Source organism: Myotis davidii, unplaced genomic scaffold, assembly GCF_000327345.1.
Source record: "Myotis davidii unplaced genomic scaffold, ASM32734v1 scaffold816, whole genome shotgun sequence".
In the NCBI taxonomy this organism is placed as follows: Eukaryota; Metazoa; Chordata; class Mammalia; order Chiroptera; family Vespertilionidae; genus Myotis; species Myotis davidii.
Window position 1 is genome coordinate 455,919 of NW_006287546.1, and position 13,279 is coordinate 469,197.

General features: G+C 35.1%; 1 protein-coding gene across 1 annotated transcript in view; it reads left to right on the forward strand.

Moving 5' to 3' along the window:
* ARGLU1 (arginine and glutamate rich 1) overlaps positions 1 to 6,689 on the forward strand; it is a 20,722-nt gene extending 14,033 nt beyond the window's left edge. The window contains exon 4 of the mRNA XM_006759362.2: positions 5,859 to 6,689. Coding sequence (XP_006759425.1) covers positions 5,859 to 6,023 — 165 coding nt within the window. The 3' untranslated portion in view covers positions 6,024 to 6,689. The remainder of the gene's footprint in view (positions 1 to 5,858) is intronic.
* The last annotated feature ends 6,590 nt before the right edge of the window (positions 6,690 to 13,279 follow it).

The following is a 13,279-nucleotide window of genomic DNA, read 5'->3' on the forward strand; positions in this document are numbered from 1 at the left end:
TATCGGTAAAGATATTGCTACGACATATGTCTGATATTTTGTTGCCTATGGAGTCTTCTAAGGTTTTTATGGTTTCTCTTCTTACATTTAAGTCATTTAACCATTTTGAGTTTGTTTTGTGTATGGTGTAAGTTGCTGATCTAGTTTCTTTTTTTGCATGTATCTGACCAAATTTCCCAGCACCATTTATTAAAGAGACTGTCTTGACTCCATTGTATGCTCTTGCCTCCTTTGTCAAATATTAATTGAGCATAATGGCTTGGGTTAAACCTGCTTTTGTACCACCCTGTATGTGATAATGTTTCGTAGTGATTACATGTAAGGTGAAAATCTCAGTGCAGTTAGGAGGAAGTAAGAAAGTGTGCATCTTAATTTGAGCTTTGAAGGTTGAGCTTTGAAAGGTAAATACAGTATGGTTTGTAAGGCATGGATATTTCTAGAAGAGAGGGATTCTATAATTGGTATTTAAAACATTGATTGAAACAGAATTTCCATCAAGTAGAATAGGATTTCTCTTAGGACATAAGAGATTGGATAGTGTAGTGAGTTCTTTGTGGGCGGCCTGGAATGCCAGATTGTGACTTCTAGAGCAAAGCTTCTTAACTTAGTGTGCCCTGCCAAGATTTTGATTCCTTCTAACTCCGGGTTGGGTGTCTGGGTGCCTAGGTGTCTAGGGACAGTTTGGCCTCTTTATTTTCGTCTAGTAGACTTTTTGTTTACCCTCATGAACCTTATTTTCTGCGTGTCTGGGAAAAGATGAGCAAGTACATTACAGAGCAGTATTGCTCAAGTGGTGGTAATTGTTCAGTTATTTTTTGTATTGTAATTTCAATTTGCCTTAGAGTCCTACTTTTGCATAATACTATTAAGACAAATAATAGAAAAATAATTGTTTTTAAAGCTTCTAAAACACTTTTATACCTGTGGATCTATTAGTTTGCAGACTGCCACTGGTCCATGGGCCTTTAGCACTAGTGGTTCTAGAATATTTGTGTTTGACATTATTCTGACTTCATGTTATCAATAAAACTTCAGTGAAAACGTATCTTTTGGAAAAAGAAGTTTGAATTTGAGAAATTTTGGAAAGAATTTAGACATAATTAACTAATTTACTTCTTGTTTTCAGTAAATTTGAAAGCATAAGAAATTACTATTGATGTTGGAGAAACTTTTATTTGGTTATTGTAGCCTGGCTGGTGTGGCTCAATGGTTGAATCTTGACCTATGATCCAAGTCACCGTTCCTCACTGTCCATTTCCTGGGTCAGGGTACATGCTGGGCTAGACCCCCGGTGGGAGTGCACAGGGGGCAGCCAATTGGTGATTCTCGCTCATCATTGATGTTTTTATCCCTTCCTTCCTTTCTGAAATCAATAAAAATGTATTTTTTGAAATGTTATATAACGATGCAAGACACATATTGAGATTTCTATTTTTGTTGTCCTTTCATCTTCCTATTGAAAGCCCCATTAAAATAATAAATATTTAAGGAAAGAAGGGAAATAGGATAATGTTGTTAACAGCATGGGACTTTAGGTCAGTAGTGCTAGTTTATCTTGTTGAACCAATAGTTTTGAGTTATTTCTTAGTGGCATGATTCCTAATTATAATATCTTTTTGTTTTTTTCCATCACTCCTATAACTTATGTAAAATATTTATATCTGTATTTTTTAAATTTAATACATGTTTCAGGTAGAGAGTAGTAGATTTCAGTATTCTTATTTATTAGGGACTGCTGCAAAGAAGAACGCTTACGATAATTTTTTAAAAGGCAGTAAGACCTCTAGGTAAAGGAAGTTGGAACAGAAGATACTGAGAGGGATAAATAGGCCCTTCTATAATGGTATGTTTTGCTTTTATGTATTTCATCTCACCAATTTTTGGAGTGAGGAATAGGATTGAAGGCCATCTTTGTGAGACATAACAGGGCCCTGGGTGTAATGACTCTAATATTATGGGTGTTAGCTTTCTCTTTGGCCTCCATGATGCCTACTTATAGGAGAGCTTAGTATTGTTCATATTTACACACATGCACATTCCTTCCTCCCTCCGTCATTGCGAATGATGCCTTTTGCATAAATTTGAAACAAGAGGGGAAGGAACAATGTATATTCTCTAGCAAATGGAGTCATCAGGAACGATACAGCAAGTCAGGCAGTTACTGCAGAGAGAGGGTAGGGTTTAGAAGAGTACCAAACAAATAAGGTATAGGGTCGGACCATACAGATGGATGGGCAGGAATCCGGTTTTTCATCACTTGAGAGCCACTGTATTAAGATGAGAGATGGCTTTAGTTTTTACTAGACAAGTCTACTTTTTCTTTCTTGTTTGTTTGTTTTTACCAAGCTGTGATTGAATAATGTTTAAGCTTATTTTAAAGCTATAATAGAACAAAATACAAATATTTAATGTAAAGACAGGATAGTCACCTGTTTAATTTATTTATAAAAATTATTCCATTATCAAGTACTTACTTGTAAGACACTAAGGGTACATACCTCTGTTACCTGTGGTAATACAACTGCTGTACACACATACGTACTTTTATCGCCTATATTTGTAGACCTAAGTGAAACTGAAACTTTTTCTTTATCCAATCTAAAAGTAATTTCAGTGCAGTAGAATTAGTATTGTTTGTATATAAAAGAAATTACTTTTAAAATCTTGTTTTTAATTTTTTGATTAGGTAATGTGATTGTATGATTCAAAAATTTGTTTTAGAAAAATAAGCAGTGAAATCTTCTACCTTTTTCCCCTGTCCATCCACTAACCATTCCCATTTCCAAAGATATATTCAGTTATATTTTTGTTTTTCCAGAGTTTATAATGCATTGTTAGGCAGATACAAATAGCATACATTTTTATTTTCCCCTTTTTGCACAAAAGTAACATATGATACATAGTATTTGGTACTTTGCTTTTCTCACTTAATAGTGTAACTTGGAGATTTTTTCCAATTTAGGATATAGGGGACACCTTTTTAAAAAAACTTCACGATGTTTTGTTTTATAGATCTGTAATTTATTGATAGTTCCATATTGGTGAATATTTGGGTTTTTCAGTCTTTTACAAACTATGTTTGCAATAAATAACTTTGTATAATTTTGCATGCGTGCAAGTTCACTTATGGAATAAATTCCAGAAAATTAAATAGCTGGGTAAAAGTACTATGAAGATGCAATTTTAGTAGATTACTGCCAATATACTCTTCATAAGCTAGCACTTGATACTATACTTTTGAATTTCTATCAATGTGATAGGGTAAAAAATGCTATTTGTAAATAGATTTCTCTTATGTCTTGAGGTTGTGATGTTCAAACCCTTCACTCCCCAAGGTTATAATCTACTTTCCTCAGGGCTGAATTAGAACCTTAGGGAAAAGTGAGCCTGGGTGTTGGTGAGGGTTTCCCAAGGATATGGGCACACACTAAGAATCTTCACTTTGATTCAGTTGCACATGCCAGCTTTTACCTCCAAATGTGTGATAATTTATTAAAACTGTGAGTAAAGTAATTGGCATATGATTTTACTGAAGATGGTCAGAAGCAGATAATTTTTTATTGTAATTACCAGTGAAAGTCTAAGCAAGAGAGTGGTGATTTGAAGTGGATTTTGGTGTACAGATTGGATTTCAATAGGAGGAAAAGTGGCATGAGCAAAGGAGGAGGAGGGGAAGCAAGATAGAAAGGACAATTTAAGAGAGAATAGTAGAAACAGTTGGGGCCGTATAAAAGGAAGTTCTAGGTAGTATGCTAATTTAGGAAATTAGCTATATTCTGTGCACATTGAAAATCATTGGGAGTTTGAGGGCAGGAGAGAGCAATGCTTAAGAAGGTTGAGACTTGTAGCATTGTGTAGGGTGGATCAAAGGGCAGGGACTGGAAACAGAAACGATTTTAAGTTTGTAAGAGATATGCCCTGAACAGTTACGGTAACAATTGGAAATGGAAAAAAAAAAAAAACTCTAGGTGAGAGAACATAACTTTATGACTATTTGATGTTGGCAGAGAAAGAGGAAAAAGACAGAAAACTATAGTATGTGGATGGCAGTGGGGAATGTTGAAAGGGCTCTAAAAAATTGGTACATCTACACAATGGAATACTACGCTGCTATAAAAGAGAAGGAACTTTTACCGTTTGCAACAGCATGGATGGAACTGGAGAGCATTATGCTAAGTGAAATAAGCCAATTAGAGAAAGATAAATATAACATAATCTCGCTCATATGTGGGATATGATGATCAACATAAACGAATGAACAAAAATAGATCCAGAGACAAGGTAGCATTGAACAGACTGTCCAACCTCAGAGAGAAGAGGGGCGGGGGGAGGAGAAAGGCGGGTGGTTAGAGATCAATCAAAGGATTTGTATGCATGCATATTAGCATAACCAATTGACACAGACACTGTGGTGGTGGGGCTTGACCTTACTTGATCACAGTGGATTTGCCCCCCACTGCCTTAACCTTTCAGCTTTTAGCCTGTCACCACCACCACTCCACATCTGAGAGCAAAAAGTAAAATAAACCTCATTGTGTTAATTATGTATTTTAAAAAATGGGCTTTTTCTTACCCGCAAGATAAAATTTTAACATTTTATCTTGCATTCTGAGTTCATTACCTATCAGTGGAGATAAACAGGAGACTCAAGTTCAAGGGCAGGAGAATAACTGAAGAGAACAGGCACTAAACTTACTGTTAGTTTTTGACCATGTAAAAAATAATTTTCAGTAGAATTAATGGAGATGATGGAAGTAATGACATATTAATATTTGAGTTTGCGAATAGGTAGACATTCAAAGGATTCCGTGAATATTTTAAGATCAAGGTCAGATACAGAAAAAAGGACAACTCATTGATCATTGAGATTAAAAATCCAAGGGTTAGAAAATGTTTTTCCAACTTTGGCACTATTAACATTTGGCGTTAGATAATTTGTTGTTGTGGAGGGCTGTCCCATGCATTACTGTAGGATGTCTAGCAGCATACCTGTCCTCTATCTGCTAGATGACAGGAGCCATTTCCTCCGTTGTGACAACCAAAATCACCACCACACATTTGCCTCATGTCCCCTGAGAGAGGAGTAAAGTTGCACCTGGTTGTAAATTAATAAGGAAGAAGGAATGGTACCTTTGGGGTGCAAGGAGAGACTTGTTGAAGAAGAAGATCATGTGACTGGCCTGTATTTTTGGTAGAGGGGGAATCTATAGTGAATGCTTAAAGGAAGTGGTTGCTTTGAGACTGAAGGAGTTGAACACACTGCAGGAGTTAATTATACAAGTGTCCATTTGAAATTGACAGCATTTTATAGTCAGCCAGGTTAAAAAAGTTTTAACTTTTTTATTTCCCAAGAAAGAGGCTTTTATTATTTTTTGGTTGTATATAGACAATGTAATGTAATGTAGTCCCAGTGAAGATTTCTCCTATAATTTTTTGTATGACTTGCTAATTATGTATTTAGCTAGCATAGTTGATAGGTAAAATATTCTGAATAAATCCACACCATGGTTTGTAACTGAATCTGTTAATCTAATGGTACTGAAGGTATCTATAAAAATATGTAACAGGACTAAAAGTATACTGATCTCAAGCATGGCTTGTAGAAACTTTCATTTTCAAAATATATAAATGCTTTTTTATAATTTCTTTAAAAATTATAAAATGTAGGAATAATTAATAAATTCTTTTCTAATTCTCAATATTTTTCTTCTCACTGTTTGTGTGATGTTAGGCCAAGTTTTATTAAACATACTGTTGTTTGCTTCTATTGATTATAAATTCTCACCTAATTTCCCAAATACCACAAATGAAAGCCATGAAATTCACAGAATTTTCAACTTTTTACTTCTAACTTTCAGGCTGAAGAACAGTTGAGAATTGTTGAAGAACAAAGAAAGATTCATGAGGAAAGGATGAAACTAGAACAAGAGCGACAACGTCAACAAAAAGAAGAACAAAAAATTATCCTGGGCAAGGGGAAGTCCAGGCCCAAACTGTCCTTCTCCTTAAAAACCCAGGATTAAATTGCAAAACTCTGAACTTTTTACAAAGAAAAATGGAAAAACTTTGTATTGTAGCTTCATGTTGAAGTGTTTTTTTTTGTTTCATTTTGTTTTTGTTTTTTTAATTTGGAAAATCTGGAAAGTTAGCTTGTTCTAATAGGGGCTATGCTCTGCAGTTCCTTTTCTTCCCCCTTAACTTCTATTAAGTGAAATCCTTATCAGATCATTGTTATCTTCTAGAAAGTGATATATTTTTCACCTGTTTGGATTCTGCGTTAGTGATCTGAAGAGGAGCAGATCACTTTATAAATTGTGGATGGTCTGATAAGGTTTTTACTGACCCACAGACTTCGGAGTTATACTCTGTTTACTACATCATAATGCTGGTTTTGCTGACTTTTTGTTTTTTTATATATTTATAAAAAAAGAAAAAGTTGGTAATTGCATTGGAAGCTCCTGGGGTGTTGTTGGACCTATGTGGTATATTGTTAAATCAGTGTCCTCATGATACTGTTGCTCTTGATGTTCCTGATACAGGTAAGGAAACAGTTGGTCAGCTCTAACACAAAATATATACAGTTCAGTATTGTCTCTGTTCAAATTGTTTTTATTTCACTGACAAAATCAAACCAGCATTCCCCATTGTGTAAATAAATGATTTTGCTGAATAAAGTCGTCTTAAATTCATATGTTGAAGCAATTTTTTTTAAAGTTCTGTTAAGTCTTAAAGAGGGTGGTTTACTTTTTGATGGTCAGCAATTTAGAAATCCTAGAACTATGCTACATTTCCTCTCATACTTTTAACATAGGATTTATATGTATATTAAATATACTCATGGATTAGTATTTAATGGCTATTTTTACAAATATTTATGCTGATACAGCAATTATGACATCAGTATTACCTTTAAGAAGTACTAAGCACTCAGAAAAAGATTTAAATTCTCAATCCTGTACCTCTATTTTAGGATATAAATATCACCTCAATAAATTGTACTTAATGAAAACTACAGAAAAATGCTTCTCAAATTTATAGATCTTAGATTATTTTCAAAGTGGGCCATCAGAAAGAACTTAGCTTTGAACTTTCGCAAAAGGCTAAGGCAGCCAAATCATCTGCAATGTAGGGTACTTGCACGTTTATTTTGGGGACAAACACATCAAACTTATTTCAAGTTTTTATTTTGTTTTTGCATGTGATGTGGATGACTCTTACAGAGTACAGTCTGCCTCATTTATCTTTACATATGTTCTTTTAAGTGTACTGGTATTAAAACATTTATTAGAGAAAAGGATATGAATATAAAAATGTTACCTGAGATGCATAAACATGTCATCAAAATAGAGGAAATGTTCTCCAATATTTTGAGACAGTTTGATCAGTCCTTAAAAGTGAAAACAGAAGTTAATGAAACAACTACGTGGTGGATTACTTTGTGTGTGCATGCCAAGAAAAACACTGTTGCTTTAGTTTGAGCTCTGAGTAATTGTGGTACGGAACAATAAACTCAGTTTACACATCTTTAAAGGTAGAATTTTAAATGGGCATGAACTGTAGTGAGAACTGACTTAATAAACATGATACTTATTCTAAACAATTCACTTTATCTAAAGTATATAGGTTGCTTACAAGTTATTTTTCAACTTCTAAATATAGGTTAACTAATTTCATGATTCTTACACTGTTTTTGTTTTTTTTGTACAGATCCATTGCTCCTAAGTTGTGTATTCAAGTTTTGGGAAATGTTTATTGAAAAATTGTTTTGCTATATAAGTGTTTTAAACATTGTATCTAAGTAACCCAGACTAAAAATATTTGACATTAGCTTACACGTGCCTTTAATTTTTAAAAAATATCTTACTGCCACATCTGGTGTGAAATCACATTGCAGTAAGTTGGTAATAACATATTGCAGTATCTGCTTGCTGTTGGAGACTCCATCAGATATTGAGATTGTTCCTGTGCCAGGCTATAGGAAAGAGGATGTAATTGTTAATAAAATACACCTGATTTTTTCTGTGCTGCAACAATGTGTAGTAATTTGTTTTCACTGCCTTTGTGTATCTATTATAAAAGTTCAGATTCTCAGTCTATTAGTAGTTTGGATGTTCCCCAATTTATTAAATATGCCTTAATTTACAATTTTGTTTTTTAGGTTATTTCTTAATGCATTATAGAATTAACTAATGACTTTTTATTACAGTATTTAAAATAAATGGTTATTGCCATTTATATTGTGGAGTTTGCAGAATTAACTCATTTGTATAAACTAAACCTTTAAATTAGTTTGGTGTGAGGACTAGTTAATGTTTGCAAAGAGGGTAAAGGGTTTATATTTAAAGGTTTACTGCTTCAGTTTTCCTTATAAAGATGTAGCCATTTAGGCCATTTCTGTCCTCAGTTTAATATTGAGTCATTTACTTGTGCTAATATATGCACATAGCCTTTTTTGTATGGCCCCCAGCAACTTAAGAATTTTCAGTGGTTTTGAACATTTTATTTTATGAAGTAAAATAGCATAGAATCTTGGCTAATTGAACTCTATATATCATTTGAAATGCTTCATTTTATATTAAGGATCCTCCATTTGTCACTTAAAATTTCTCCAAAGCTTTACTATTAACTAGAGCTTCTGTTTTCAGTTCTCAATTTTCTCTTTGTTTATACCCAGAACCGTTTGTTTTATATTACTGGCCATGAGAAATTTTGAAGATGGGCTATCTTAATTTTTGAGACCTGTCACTCCCTCCAGTATTCTATGTAAAATTATATATATATATATATATATGTATTACTTCAGAGAGGCAGCGGGAGAGAGAAAAAAAATCAATGATGAGAGAGAATCATTGATTGGCTGCCTTCTGCAGGCCCCACACTGGGGATCAAGTCAGCAACCCTGGGCATGTGCCCTTGATGAATGGAACCTAGGACCCTTCAGTCCACAGGACAACACTCAACCATTGAGCCAAACCAGCTAGAGCCCTCCAGTATTCTTATGAACACTCAATTATCACAGTGTTATTAATTAGTGAAAGGACCTAAGAGGACCACTGAAGGTAAAAGAATTAAGGGCCTCAACCTAGAAATCAGGAATGTGTGTTGAAAGCCCAAGAGGTAGATCTAACTTTTTCATTTGTTGAATTGCCAGTAATGGTGGTCTTGATTCCTTTGCTATTACCTTCATTTTTCATGTTTACTCATGTTTTTTAAAAAAACACAACTGAGATAATTGTCCATAATCTTGGAGAAGTTATTACACTGCACTATACATTTTGTAGCAGATTTGCCATTGATTTTCAGATGATTAGATCTCATTGCCTGATTTTATGTATTTAGTATCTATAGTTACCAGAATAACTGATTTGCAGCTGGGAAACACTGGGATGGGATAGAGGACCCACTATGGAAACTGTGTGTGTGACTGAACATCATTGGAAGTCTCGAAAAGGCGGTTCTTTTCCTGGGTCTTCAGTGGTTGATGAGGCAGCGGTTGCCAAACGTTCGGACCTCAAGGGACCAATGGTCTGAGGACCACTGGTTAGCTATCGCTGGGCTAGAGGATGTTCAAATGGTTGTATTTTTTATACATATTTTAGTCTTTCTATACCTGAAAGCCAGTAAGTTGAAAATTACAACTTCACTGACCCAGCAGTTTCACTATCAGGCAAGAGTGAGCCTGTGTGTTTAATAGTGTCAGTATATTTTCTATTGTTACTGACTAAACATACTTTATTAACATCAGAATAAAATGGGTTTGTACTTTGTATACATTTGGATAATGATTGCTTCCTTCACTTTAAAGCTTTTCACTATGGATCTAATGACGACAGAATTAAAGGAATATGAATATATAATTGCAGCCATTTCTAAACGCTGTTAAATGTCTTACTATAAAGTGGGTTAAAGAGGGAGCAAAAATGATTTTATCAACCCATTTTAGGAGACCTTTTATCAAATGACTGCTGTCAGTAATATCCCTTATATGTTTAGGGCAGAATTTAACTTTATAATCTGCAGTATATATATCAGTCCATAAAGTGGGCATGCTACTGAAGAGAATTTAAATTATTACAATTGAGTGACAAAATCAGAACTGCACAGCTAGATACTATCTGTGAGTGTATCTTCACCAAACCACCAATTCCACTCGGAATGGTGACTGGTTGGTCCTCTTAACCTGTTCTTCATTTGCAAATAGGGAAATGAGGTTTCTTTCAGGCCAGGTGCACAAGGTAGTTGGAGCCATAACTGTATTCTTTCCACTTGTGCTGCCTTTTTTTTTTTTGCATTAATGTAAAAGCAATGGTAGATTGAGCTAGAGATTTAGATGACTACTATAGTGGAAAATGGTATTTTGGTTTCCTAAGGAATATGTTGTATCGTCTATAATGTATGATTTATCACTAAATTTCCCAATGGGAAAATTTTTCTTTTGACCAAGAACCCACTGTAATTAATACTTTTCTACCAAACTCATAAGTAGATTTAAGAAGCTTTAATATGTGATCTGAATTTTAGGAGCTTTATTGATGGGGACAGGAGTGTATGACAAAGTTGATCTAAGGAAGGGTTTTATTTTCTACTTGTTTCAAAGTCTTCCCCAGTAAATTGAGCATTTGCATAAGAGTTCTAAAAACTTAAGTGACTTGTATGAAATAAATTGCAAGCAATGCCAGGAAACAAAGGTACAGTTTTAGTAGAAATACAGAGCGCCATAGAAAGTTCATGGCTTGGACAACATTTAAGTACATAAAGTTTCAATAATTTTTTTCAGTAATGTTAAATTTAGATAAGGCTTTTTTATTTGTTTTTACAGAAGTTATATTAAAGATGTCTTTTGAAGTACTTACTAGAATTGATAGGTTACCATGCAAGGAATATATAAGAAACTTAACTTGTAAGGATAAATGCATGCTCAGGAATTCAAAGGGGCAGAAACATAACTACTAAGGAGAATTTACTTGGGCAAAATTGGTTGCCCTCTTGTTTTTTTAAACTTGCACTAAGCATTTGCTACCTCATTTGACATTCAAATTTATATCTATTTTTTGTAATTGACTAAATTCCAATTTTTTTAAAATTTGATTTTTAGAAATTCCTTCCTTAACTCTAGAAATAGTTTAAAGTAATAGTTTATGCTAAAATTTTATTTTTGATGGGTTAATAATGTGCTGGTGAATTACAGATTTTCAAAAATATCATGTTTCTCCAACAATTTAATTGTAAAATAGAAGTCCTTTAAATGCAAAGAAATATTAAATAACTGATGTGATTGGTTCTTCTTGGGTTCCCATACTTAAAAATTCAGCTTTGTCTTTTGTACATATGACTTTTTTTTTTTTTTGCCTGGCATGACATGATTTGAGGTGATGCTTTTAATTGCTGAAATTACTATCTAAGCAGCAGTGAAACATTAGCATGCTTTTCACGTAGTATATATAGCTAATTATTCATATTTACTGAAAGTTGATACATGTTCACACAATCCAAAGTTATACAACAGGAACCTTGTGTAGGATCTTAATTTTTTGTCAAAAATAGGAAGTGAGTTTATACGTACATTTATATTTTTCTCAAGGTAAAATGCTGTGGACGTGAAAATATCTGATTTACTAAAAATGGAAGCTATCGTTATTTTCAAACAATGCAAATTTCCTTTATTTCCTCTAGTTAACTTGAAGAGAGGATGTAGGAGCTAAGAGGTCACAACTTAAACTTCACAATGTATGTTTACTGAAAAGCTAGTAGCTTTTAAATAAAATTTTAAGAAATATAAGAACATTTTAAAAGAAATATTTAAGAAATTTAAGAAATATATTTCTTGAATGCTTTAAGCTTATTAAAAACGACTTATTTTTACCCTTGTGAATTTATGAATAATACTGCCTGTCCTTTCCTGTGTTTTTTTTTAGCCCTTCTGGAAATCTGCTGATTCCCTGGAATCAGGTTTACCGCCTTTGAGTCTTTTAAAAATTATTTCCTTGAGTTGAGGCCTGTTTAAAACGCAATTGAATAGAAAGTTTTCTCGAGTAAAGATCAACTTGGAATAATATATTTTCACAACCTCAAGTATCCTAAATAACCTTTTCGATCTTAAACTAGTCTTTACTGTTTTTTTACATGCCCAGTTGAAATATACATTAATTTATGGCTAATATTTCAAAAAAAAACCCTGAATACTTAATGCATCATAAAAATCTTCAAATGTTAAAAACAAGGGTGAAAGCAAACTACTATCTAACCACGATGTTTCTAACATTTTCTGTTTTAAATTTAGCTTAGAGGATAAGTTGGGTAAAGAACTACAACTGTAGGAATATGCTCAGTTCTTTGCATCAAACATTAAATTCTGGAGTAAACGGGTTGGGGGTTTTGAAAGCATATTGTGGATATACGGCATAATTTTTTGCCCCAAACTGAACTGTACATCTGTACTGTGCCTAATATCCTCCGTGTTCGTCAGCTCGTGGTCATTTAAGAAAAGTTGTCTTTTGGACTTTTTCTGCGCGATTAGATGGAGGGGAAAAGTGGGGGTGGGGATGCTGTACTGGGTCGGGGTGGGTAGACAGACTATTGTGCCCTCGCACGCAGAGATGTCAAGCTGGCCGCTAGTGGGCGCTGTGGGTCCGTGGAAGTAGTCGACAGGGTGGTGCTTGTCCAAGCGGTTCTTTGGAAAAGCACTTCCCCAAGAACCCAAGTGAATTCCTGCCACCTCTCCATTTGGGCGCTATTTGATACCGTCACCCCTAAATTCCCAGCCACCTTGGGGAGGCGTGTGTCCCAGAGGCTAATTAGGGAAAAGTCTCGCAACCGGCGACACTTCCAAGAAGTGCTGCCTTCGATGCTAAGCGAGGCGCGGAGGATGCAGGGCCAGGACGCCCACGCCCTCAATGTCTGCTGCCCCACCGCGCCCGGTCCCTGGGAATCATTTGGCAACTCTAGACCCCATGGGCTTAGTCTGGGCCCCTGCTGACGTTTGGTACCAAAATCAGGTCTGACACGCATCACTGAGAGGCCTGGTAGAGGAAGGGATGCGCGCGCAGGGTGGAGTCAGACCAGACAGAGGGATCGCTTCATTTAAAGAAGGAAGACGCACGGGGAAACGCACTGCCTTCGACTCCGTCGGTAAAGTTTCGCCCTCTGCGTTGTCCCTCTTTCAAAGTTAGGACACTTGCCAGGCCATGAAGTCGCGACCTGGGAACTGGGACAGGTGACTCGGTGCAGTCGCCGCTTCCCACTCGCCCGGGGCGGCCCTGCCCGCGTCCCTGCCCCGCCT